Source organism: Ochotona princeps, chromosome 5 (assembly GCF_030435755.1).
Source record: "Ochotona princeps isolate mOchPri1 chromosome 5, mOchPri1.hap1, whole genome shotgun sequence".
Classification (NCBI taxonomy): Eukaryota; Metazoa; Chordata; class Mammalia; order Lagomorpha; family Ochotonidae; genus Ochotona; species Ochotona princeps.
Window position 1 is genome coordinate 50,089,703 of NC_080836.1, and position 12,220 is coordinate 50,101,922.

Genomic DNA, 12,220 nt, shown 5'->3' on the forward strand with positions numbered 1-12,220 from the left:
GAGCCAGAAATAGGAAAATCTCCCATCTTCTCACTCATTTCCCTAAATGCCTGCAGCAGTCAGAGTTGGGACAGACAAAGCCTCAGGAGCTGGAAACTCAATCTGGGTCACACATACTGGTGGTGTGGAGCCACATACTTTAGCTGTCACCTTTTCTGCTTCCCAGGGTGTATGTTAGCAGGAAATTGGAATCAGAAACAGAGCTGGAAGTTGATTCCAGGCACTCTGATATGGAAGTAGTGTCCTAAGTAACATCTTAACAGCTGTGTCAAAGCCTCTCCTAAAATACCCGTATTTTGTATATGGAAAAGTTCAGGCATTCAGATAAGAACTTAAGGGACAAAATGGAACTATGTGGAGTAGAGTTTTTTTTATAATATTAAGTGGTTATTAATTCAAACATTATTGCAAAGTGTTATCCCCATGGTAACCTTTTATAAAACAACAATGAAAAACAAAACCACACAAATAAGTGAGAAGAAAAAAATAATAATAGAAAATTATCTTAATTAAAAAAGAAGACAATAATGGACAAGATAAGGAACATATTGAAAGCTAACAGTAAAATGGAAGAATTAAATCCTTCCTTAATTATTACTTGAAATATCAATGCATTAATGTCTTCCAGTAAGAAGCAGAGATTACTAGAATGGATATAAACCTTAACCAACATAATGCTGTATAAAACTTATGCATTTTAGTATTGGAAGACTGAACTGGTTAAAAAGGAAAGGTTGGGTCTACGGCCATACCACCCTGAATGCACCCGATTTCGTCTGATCTCGGAAAAAGGAAAGGTTGGGGTGGTATTCCATACCAACAGTAACCAAAAAAAAATTGAGGTAGTTGTATGATATGACACAAGATAAATGTTAAATTAATTAAAAAGTGTTACAAGAGGACCCGGTGCAGTGGCCTAGTACGGCCAAGGCGGCTAAAGTCCTCACCTTGAATGTGCCAGGATCCCTGGGCACCGGTTCTAATACCGCTTCCTGTCCAACTCCCTTCTTGTGGCCTGGGGAAGCAGTCGAGGACGGCTCAAAGACTTGGGACCCTGCACCCCTGTGGGAGACTTAGAAGAAGTTCCGGGCTGCTGACTTTGGATCAGCACAGCACCAGCCATTGCGCTCACTTGAGGAGTGAATCATCGGACGGAAGATCTTCCTCTGTTGCCTCCTCTCTGTATATCTGACTTTGCAATAAAAATAAAATAAATCTTTTTTTTTGAAGTGTTACACAAGAAAAGGCATAATATGATGATAAGTGGGTCAATATATCATGAAGCTAAAACAGTTATAGGCATGTGGACAGCAAACAACAGAACGAATATGAAGAAATAGATCATTCTACAGCTATAGTTAATTCTGTAATTGGAAACTTCCTATGGTTAGAACAACAAGATGAAAGTTCAAAAACAAAGCAGCACTTTAACAACAGGATAAAAACAACTAGACCTGATGGACTATGTGAATTCTTCACTTGACATTGGTAAAATACCCGATTTTCTCAATGGCTCAGGGATCATTCTTCGAGGTGATCATATGTTTGAACACAGAACAAGTCTCAATAAATGTGAAATCATCTGAAGACTCTTCTGTGACCACAATAGAATGTTATTAGAATTAATAATAGAAGGAAAACTAGTAAAATCACATTTTAAGCAAGAAAGATTTAACAACTAGTGAGTAAAGATGTGGCAAGTGAAATTAGGTAGTGATTTGAGATAAGTGAAAATGAAAAGACAGCATTTGGAACCCGGTAGGATGCTGCAAGATCAGGGAAGGGCCTAGATGTGTTGAATGCTTTTTTTTTTTCTTTTTTTTTTTTTTATATCACAGATCAAGGCCCGGCGGCGTGGCCTAGCGGCTGAAGTCCTCGCCTTGAATGCCCCGGGATTCCATATGGGCGCTGGTTCTAATCCCAGCAGCTCCATTTCCCATCCAGCTCCCTGCTTGTGGCCTGGGAAAGCAGTGGAGGATGGCCCAAAGCCTTGGGACTCTGCACCCGTGTGGGAGACCTGAAAGAAGTTCCTGGATCCTGGCTTTGGATCGGCATAGCACCGGCCGTTGCGGTCGGTGAACCATTGGACAGAAGATCTTCCTCTCTATCTCTCCTCCTCTCTGTATATCTGACTTCCCAATAAAAATAAAATAAATCTTAAAAAGAAATCACAGATCAGTAACCTAAGTTTATAGTTTAAGCAACTACCAAAGAGCAAGCTCAGCTATAAGAAAATAAATATTAGAGCAGTGATAAATGAAATCAATGAGCTAAATCAAAAGTTGCTTCTTTTAAAAATACCAACAAAATTAGCAAATCTTTAGCTACACTGACCAAGAATAAAGGAAGATGAAAATAACGAAAGTCAGGACTGAAAGTTGGAATTTTGCTATAGGCCTTATATAATTTTTTTGAAAAGATTCGTTTATGTTTTATTTGAAAGGCAGATTTACAGAGAGAAGGAGAGACACAGAGAGTGGTCTTGGTTCACTTCCCCAAATGGCAGCAAAAGCCAGTGGTGAGCCAATCTGAAGCAAGCCAGGAGTCTCCTCTAGGTCTCCCACATGGATGCCAGGGCCCAAAGATCTGGGCCTCCCTCTGCTGCTTTCCCAGGCCATAAGCAGGGAACTGGATGGGAAGTGGAGCAGCCAGGACACAAATTGGTGTACATATGGGATGCTGACACTTTAGGCTGAGGATTCCTGTGAAGCCACCATTTCAGCCCAAAGACCTTACAGATTTTTAGAGGATTATGAGAATACTGTGAATAATTTTATGCAAACAAGGCAGATAACCTGGATGAAATCAGTTCTTTCTTAGGAAAACAGAAATGCCTTGAGAAGAAATAGAAACTTTGAATATAGCTGTTAATGATTGGATCAGTAATTTATTATTAATTTTTATTGGAAAGTCAGATATACAGAGAGGAGGAGACACAGAGAGGAAGATCTTTCATCCTCTGGTTCATTTCCCCAAGTGGCTGCAAAGGCCAGAGCTGTACTGATTAGAAGCCAGGAACCCAGAGCCTCTTCTGGGTCTCCCACGCGGGCATAGAGTCCCAAGGCTTTGGGCCATCCTTGACTGCTTTCCCAGGCCACAAGTAGGAAGCTAAATGGGAAGTGGGGCCGCTGGGATTAGAACCAGTGCCCATATGGGATCCTGGTACATGCAAAGCGAGGGCTTTTGCTGCTAGGCTACCGCACTGGGCCAGATCAAGTAATTTACAAAAATCTATTAAAAAAGACGAATGTAGGACCAGATGGTTTTACTGTTAATTCTGTTAATGATTTGAAGAGTTAGCATTATTTCTACTCAATTCATTTTAGTTCATTCTGTGAGTCTACAATCAGTGTGATACCAAAGCCAGATATAGACCTTGCAAGCAAAACCACAAGGTCATTATCCCCTATAAATATGGATGAAAAAGCCCTCAATGAAATCCTACCAAACTGAATCCAGTAGCATAGTAGAAGGATTATACTTCTTTGTATACTTTAAATATATTTAAACTAATATTGCATAGGTGTTGCTTTTCCATGCTGTCTCACTGCATTTGTTTTTTGTTTTGCTGATGATGTCAGTTAAGTTTGAGCATGTATAAAGTGATAGGTAATCTAAAGTGTGACATATTGGGAAGCTACCCAGGTACTTTTTGATTGTTCTTGCTTGAGTTGAATATGTTATCTCTTATCATTATTATCAGTTCTCAAATTCTGTTGAATTTGTCATCAGAACTGCTTCAGGAGCATAGGAAGCTGCTCCTTTATTGTTTGAGCACTTCATAGCTCTTTGTCACATGCAATTCTGTGCTCACATTGTTATTTCCCAAGCCCTGGTCTCAACTGTTTTCTCCACAGGTTTTCCTGTTAGATAACTGGTATATTGAAAAAATGAAGTTGATTGAAACTGGAAAGTCATAGCTTCTAAGCTTTTTCAGTATATATATTTAGGAAACCATCCATTCACTCAGCTGTCATGTAAATATTGGCATATTTCAGGTTTTATTTACTCCACAAGAGAAAACTAAAATGCCAGTTTTTAAAGGCATCTTGTGATAGTGGAAAAATAGGACAGTGTCTGGAAAATAACTCCGCTTTTCATGGTGAATCAGTTCTTTGGGTTAGTTAATGATGGAAATTTTTATCTTTGTTAATGTAGTTTTGGGGCAGTGCCGCGACAACGTAGAGCCAAAAAAGTTACCAATCACTGAAGAGGAGCAGATTTACCCGTGGGATACATGTGCAGCCGTTCATGACGTGAGGCTCTCATTATTACAGCGTTATTTTAAAGATGTAAGTAGTTTTTTTTATTGAGTAATGTCTGTGGTGTTGATGGTTGCTTCCCTTCAGAGTTTTATTTTGTTTTTTACTAAAATGTCATTCTGATTTAAAATCTGTAAAGTTACTGAAAGATTGTGTATGTGTAAATACAAAGAAATGGAAATTAAAGAGCATGGTTGTCAAACTACTGTTGGTGATGCTAGCATTCCATATTGAATCTCCAGTTCAAGTCCCAGCTGCTCTACTTCCGGTGAACAGTGTCTCAAAGCTTGGAAGGCAGATGTTGCTGCTTTAATAATAGGAACTCTTAATTTATTTTTAAAATTCCTGTGTTACTTTTTATGTTTCTTATGTGAGTAATTGGATAGGTTTTCCTAGTTACTGTTGTATTTTTGAATCTACTATATTCTGAATTAAATTAACAATAGGTTAAAATATAAAGCATTATTTCTGTTAGTAGTGTGGGATGACTATTTTTATGAATTTATGAATACAATGTCTCTTGTCTATAAATCTACTGTTTTACAGGGAAACCAGGGAAACAGCTATTGGATAGGTGGAAAATAGAGTGTTTAATTGGACTAGATAGCAACTGACCTAGTGATGGGAAAAAACAAAGTATAATATGGTTTTGTAATAACATTGGGCTGAGAATAAAGTTTCTGGTGGCTTCATGAGATGATTGCTGTAGATAAGAAGGCAGGTATAGATCAGAAAGCATGCTAAACCAGAAAAATGATGTTAGGTCCCAGTTGTACCATTGGTGACCATTGTAACCTTGAATGTATCCCCTAAACACTCAATTTCCTCATCTGTGCAACAGGCTTGTTAATGGTCTTTAATACAGTAACTTACCCATTTAAAAGTTCTTTTAGATCACTTTATATCTAATACAGGTCAATATAAATGTTAAGAGGTTTCTTAAATATTTAAGCAAACCCCACCTAGAAGAGCTCAGGTTAGACATTGTAAGGCAGTTTGGGTTAGGTATTACACACTCAGCTTCCATATATTCTTAGAGGTTGTTTCTTTTCTTTTTTTTTTAAAGGTGAATTTAAGTGAAAGAGTTCCAGATAGAGAAGGGGACACACACACACACAAATCTGTCTGCTGGTTCACTCTTGAGATACATGTAGCAACTAAGGTTGAACCATGCTAAATGCAAGTCCCAAAGACTAACCAAAAAAACAGTTGATTCAATCAAATTATGGCATGGATTTAAGACCATGATAATTTAGATGGAAGGAAGGACCTAATAAGAAAAAGTAGGGTGTGTATATATAGGCATGTGTGTATTTTTAAAAAAAGATATATTTATTTGAAAGTAACAGTTGGAGAGAGAAGGAGAAGACAGAGATTTTTCATCCCTTGATTCAATCTCTTAAATGGCTACAGTGGCCAGGGGTGGGCTAGGCTACAACCAGGAGCCAGAGGCTTTATGTGGTTCTTGTATGTGGATGCAGGGGTCCAAGTACTTGAGCTGTTTTATGTTGATTTCTCAGCTGCATTAACATGGACCTGCATCAGAAGTGGAGCATCTGGGACATTAACTGGTACCTTTATGAGATACCAGCACTGCAGGCAGAGACTTGATCCATTATGCCACAATGAGAGCCTTGGGTATCAGTTTTTTAGTAGAGTAGTTATTCATTTCTAGAAAAAGGTAAATGTACATATATTTTTAAGATTTATTTATTTTGATTGGAAAGACATACAGAGAGGAGGAGAGACAGAGAGGAAGATCTTCTGTCCGTTGATTCACTCCCCAAGTGACTGTAATGACCGGAGCTGAGCCAGTCGGACACCAGGAGCCAGGAGCTAGGAGCCAGGAACTGCTCCCACACAGGTGCAGGGTCACAAGTCCTCCAGCTGTCCTTAACTGCTTTCCCAGGCCACAACCAGGGAGCCAGATGGGAAGTAGAGCTGCCGGGTTTAGAACTGGTGTGCATATGGGATCCTGGCACGTGCAAGGTGAGGACTTTAGTTGCTAGGCTACCGAGGTGGATCCAGAAAAGATCTTTTTTTGTTTGGGTCAGTGTTGTGGTACAATGGATTAAGCCACCACTTGCAGCTCTGCCGTCCCATATCATAATGCCAGTTTGAGTCCAGGCTGCTCAGTTTCCAAAGCAACATCCTGCTAATGCTCCTAGAATACAGCAGGTGATGGCGCAACTATTTGGTCTCCTGCCATCCAGGTAACAAAGGTGGATTTCCTGTTTCTTGACATTGGACTGGCTCTGTCTTCCCCTATCTGTCCCTCCACTTTTTCCCACAACTCTCTTGGGGGGTGTGTGTGTGTGTGTGTGTGTGTGTGTGTGTGTGTGTGTGTGTCTTTTTCTCAGGCTCTAAACTAGAAAAGTAGTTTTAGACAAAATCTTTCTCCTGCTGGTTATGCCCCAAATGACTGCAGTGGCCATGACCAGGGCTGGAGCAGGGCAAAGCCAAGAGCCTGGAGCTCCTCGTGGGTCTCCCACATCAATTTCTGGTGCAGTAGCAGGCAGGTGAATTGAAAATAGATTAGCCAGGAGTCAGTCTGTCACTCATGCAAGATGCCTGCATTGCAGGTGGTCACTTAGCCCACTGTGTCACAATACTGGCCCTACAGATCTTATTTTAAGAAATATTTTTATAGAAAAAGTTCCATCTAAAATCTGAACTAGTTTTGTTTCTTTTGGTGATCATGAGTTTTTTAAAAAAAATTTATTTATTTTATTATTTTAATTCTTTGATCATGAGATTTTTATTCTTGCATCATTACTTTTGTGTACTTGGATTAAAGTTCATTCATGTGCATATAGCATATTCCTTGGATGGCATGGAGGTCTAGGAACCTCTCAGTTGGTTTCTGCAGTCTCCTCAGGTACTGGGACATGCTAGGTGTATTGTGAATGCTTACGGATTTCTGACCACACTTCTCAAAACATAGAGTAGTACAATTTTGTAGCCAGCACAAAAGAGGAGAATGACTGTTGGCGTTGATACTGACTTTAGAACTGAACTGTGTAGATTCTGTGCTTATTAGGCCAAATGATTGCATTGTGTGGAATTGACATATAGAACTTCAGTTATGAAAGAGTACATTCACTGTAGGAGATGAAAATGTTATACGCATGGGAGATGTGAGTAGAGAGAGAAGAAACATGGACTTTGAAATCAGCCTTGAAAAATGAGCTTGGAGTAGACTGAAGTTATTTTGGTAAATTTTTCAATCCTCTTCTGGTAAAGGAGATGATACCTTGAGTACTAAATATTCAAGTTGTGAAGGTTATATTAAGCATGTAGCACTGTGATGGGTGGGTACATAGCTGAAGTTTCCCTATGGTACTAGTAAATGTTTTCCTGTATTTTTCAGTCTCGCAGACCCAAATAGGATGTCTGACATTATATTAATGATTATTTTCAGTTTTGAAAGCAGTTTGTGAGGCAAAGAGAGCTATTAATTTATTAAATAATTACCAGCCATTCTGAAATAATCTAGCACCAAAATTTGCTTGTACTCCAAAACAGTGATGAGCAGCCCTTCTGTTTCTGTTTTTGTGGTTTTTTTGTTTGTTTTTTGATTTGTTAACCAAGTTTGCTTATCTGCTGTTAATATTTGATTCGTGTTAGTGCACAGTTAGATCATTGTGGAGGGTACTATATACTCTGAGGACACTTTTTGTTTTTAAGATTTCTTTTTTTTTTTAAGATTTATTTATTTTATTACAGTCAGATATACAGAGAGGAGGAGAGACAGAGAGGAAGATCTTCCGTCCAATGATTCACTCCCCAAGTGAGCGCAACGGCTGGTGCGCGCCAGTCCAAACCCGGGAACCTGGAACCTCTTCCGGGTCTCTCACGCGGGTGCAGGATCCCAAATCTTTGGGCCGTCCTCGACTGCTTTTCCCAGGCCACAAGCAGGGAGCTGGATGGGAAGTGGAGCTGCTGGGATTAGAACCTGCGCCCATATGGGATCCAGGTGCATTCAAGGCGAGGACTTTAGCCGTTAGGCCACGCCAGCGGGCCCAAAGATTTCTTTCTTTGAAACAGAAAAGCAAAGTGCAGGTGAACCAGTGTTTCTTTCTGCCTGTTCACCACCTAAATGATTGCAGTGACTGGGGCAGTGCCAGGCTGGGGCTGAAGCCAAATGTTAGGAACTCTGTCTAATGCTGCCATTTGGATGGCAGCAACCCATTTATAGGAAGCTGGAGTTAGGAAAGGAACTCGTAACCATCCCAGGTACCCTGATATGGAATGTGGGTGAGCCAGCTGGCATCTTAACTCTCAGGTCAAATGCCTAACCTAACAGACTTGATTTAACATTGGAACTTTGCTATCATTTTAAAAGTCATTTGATTATCTTACATAATGTATAATTTCTTTCCAGTAGGACAATGGAATACAAAGGTTTGCTTAGTTTTTTAAGCATGTAAGAATATACTGATTGATACCTCTTATATATTGTCACTCATGTTAAATATGCCTCCTGTTTCTCTTGTCTGTCTATTTACTGTGTACTCTTGCAAGTGAATTCAAGTTCAAGTTCAGGCTTAAATATAGTTTGAACAAAAGCCAAATATGGAAATCATCTAGAAAAAGATTTTTAGGAGGAAAAGTTTAAAATTTCAAATTGTAAAAAATAATAATAAAAAAAATTTCAAATTGTAAGTGGGATTAAAAGACTGGTCCAATAATTAGGAAGCAGATAGAATCGAAATCATCTGAGAACTAATGTTATTTGAAGATGATGATATGATATAAAATGATTTTTGGCTTTCTGGACCTCGAGATATAACTAGATTGTGGAATTGTGAAGCCTGGAGAAAAGGAAAACTTTGATGAACATGATGGCATTTTTTTGATGTTGATTTTATGTTATCTGAGGTACCTTAAACTGGACATGGCTGGTGGACAGCTGCTGAGTATTTTTTTTTTAAAGATTTATTTTTATTACAAAGTCAGATATACAGAGAGGAGGAGAGACAGAGAGGAAGATCTTCCGTCCAATGATTCACTCCCCAAGTGAGCCGCAACGGGCCGATGCGCGCCCATCCGAAGCCGGGAACCAGGAACCTCCTCCTGGTCTCCCACGCGGGTGCAGGGTCCCAATGCTTTGGGCTGTCCTCGACTGCTTTCCCAGGCTACGAGCAGGGAGCTGGATGGGAAGTGGAGCTGCCAGGATCAGAACCTGCGCCCATATGCGATCCCGGCGTGTTCAAGGCGAGGACTTTAGCCGTTAGGCCACGCCAGCGGGCCCAGCTGCTGAGTATTAACACTCAGGCAAGAGCCACAGGCACAGGATAGGTGCAGTTATTAATTAAATCAGTAGGTGAGAGAATCATTTTGATGAGAAAAGACTACCACTGAGAATAGAACCCTGAGACATGAAAATTAAAGGGGCAGATCAAGAGATACTTCTGTCACGAGGCTTTGGGAAGACAAAGAGAAAGAAGGAAGGCAAAGAGAAGGTAGCAACATAGGAAACAGAGGGAAGCAAACATTTCCAGAATGGACTTGTTGACGTTAGATCTCACAGATAGATTAAATACAGCACAGAGCAGGTAAAAAGTAACAACAAGATAATTTATGCTGAATTATGATGTAGTATCCTAAAATTATATTTTATCAAGTGGAAAAGTCTGATTCAGGAAAATTCTAATTTTTTCCTAATAAGCTTAGATACTTAGGAGCTAAAACTTCTGTTAAGTTTTTAAAAATTGATTTGATACTTGAAAAGCAGAGTATATAGAGGGAGAAAGAGAGAGAGAGAGAGTCAGATAGATAAATCTTCCATTTGCTGGTTCACTTCTTAAATGGCTGCAGTGGCCAAGGCCAAGGCCAGATCAGGCTGATGCTCAGATCCTAGGGATGCATCCTGGTAAAATGTATCTTCACATTCCTAATTGTGCCCACAAGGTGGCAGTGTCCTAAGCACCTGGGCCATCCTTTGCTGACTTACTAGTATACTAGGATGTAGCAGGTTGGAAAGTGCAGCTGGGATTCAAACCTGCGCTCATGTGGGACACCTGTTTTGCAGGAGAGAGCCTAATCCATTTTACCACAATTCTGGCTCCTGGTGTTCGAATTTTATATTTTTACTTTTACTATCTAGTATGGTATTAAGTTATAACACAAAAAATAACTCCACATTATTACAACAACATAAAATATACAGATGTTTATATGTATATATTTAGCAATGTTTATGCTTATTTAAAATTAATTACGTTTTTGTCTTTTTTTTTTTTTCTGAAGAGCTCCTGCCTCTTGGCAGTGTCAATTGGCTGGGAAGGAGGTGTTTATGTACAAACCTGTGGCCACACATTACATATAGATTGTCATAAATCTTATATGGAATCATTACGGGTAAGTTGATTATTAAAAAATTCTCGATTAGAGAAAATATATAAATAGATATTAAGTTTTGTAGCTTAAATCTTTAAAAAGCCCAGTGTTTAATCTTCAGTTTGAGGGATTTTCCCCCCTTCCTCCCCCTATTTTTTTATGAATTTAACAAGTGATTTCCATGGCTATAGTTTAATAGAATCTGCTGCTATATTTGTAAAACAATAATTTTTAACATCCAACCATTTTTGTGATTATTCCTCAGATTTCTTACTTTGACTCATATATACATATGTACATATATATATACATATACACATGAGTCAAAGTGTGTGTGTGTATTTTATCTCCTTTGTGTGTACATCAGCTCTTTCCTAGCCTTGTTTTTTGCTCAGCTCAGTTTACTGTATAGCTACAAATCATTTAGACTCAGGAAGGTAGCACTGCTAGATAAATTATAAATTATAGATAATTATAATATGTAATATATAATTATAATATATAATTTATGTATAATTATAATTATAGATAAATTATAAGCTGAAGTGATCAGATGTTGTCACAAATTAATGATTTTCTTTTAACTGTGGCTTAGAAGAGGGTCATGGCCTTTAAATATTTCTTACTAATTCATTTACCTTGATTGGTTCCCTTTTTTACTCTCAACAAGTATTTCAAACCTGTGCCCCTGCATAGCCCAGATTGTTCCCCAGTGGGTTCCTCCAGATTTTTTCTTCTTGTCAGTTTCTATCTCTTCCTGTTTCATCAAGAAAACAATGTCTCCTTGTAATATACTCCTTGGCAAATGACTGTAAACCTCAAGCAGTCTTTCCCTTTTCTGCTTTTTGAGGTACCAATGCCTGGCCAGTTCAGGAATAACTTCAGTCTGTAGAATTCCTTGCTTGTATCCCTCCTACTCCTCCCTCCTACCCCACCCCAGCTTAAGTGCCTTGATGCATCAGAGGTAACTTTTTTCTTCTATATTTTGATTTTGCTGTTTTATTTTCTGATTTTTTCTCAGTTAATTATGATGCTCATATCTAATTCACTAAAAGTCTTTCCCTTGACTTTGCATTCTCTTATAGCTGAAAAGTTCTTTTTTTCTTCAGTTCAACTTTTTTTTTATATAAAGATTTATTCATCTTATTATAGCCAGGTATACACAGAGGAGGAGAGACAGAGAGGAAGATCTTCCGTCCGATGATTCACTCCCCAAGTGAGCCGCAATGGGCCGGTGCGTGCCGATCCGAAGCCGGGAACCTGGAACCTCCTCCTGGTCTCCCACGCGGGTGCAGTGTCCCAATGCATTGGGCCGTCCTCGACTGCTTTCCCAGGCCACAAGCAGGGAGCTGGATGGGAAGTGGAGCTGCCGGGATTAGAACCGGCGCCCATATGGGATCCTGGGGCGTTCAAGGCGAGGACTCTAGCCGCTAGGCCACGCCAACGGGCCCCTTCAGTTCAACTTTTTAAAGGCATTGATTATTGCACTCGCAGATACTGGACTTAGAATCATTTCTCTTTTTTCCTTCCCAATTCTCATCTCTCATATTCAGTCACTAACAAATTCCTTCAATTCTGCTCCTGAAATGTCGTTTAATTATATTCTGCAGAAGGAC

The 12,220-nt window shown here is 39.3% G+C and overlaps 1 protein-coding gene across 5 annotated transcripts in view; it reads left to right on the forward strand.

The window, feature by feature from the left end:
- The window catches only part of UBR3 (ubiquitin protein ligase E3 component n-recognin 3), a 182,350-nt gene that overhangs the window by 115,037 nt on the left and 55,093 nt on the right, over positions 1-12,220 (forward strand). For all 5 annotated transcript variants that reach the window (XM_058664610.1, XM_058664614.1, XM_058664611.1 and 2 more), the window contains 2 exons: positions 4,159-4,292; positions 10,515-10,625. In XM_058664610.1, the coding sequence (XP_058520593.1) occupies positions 4,159-4,292; positions 10,515-10,625 (245 nt within the window). The remainder of the gene's footprint in view (positions 1-4,158; positions 4,293-10,514; positions 10,626-12,220) is intronic.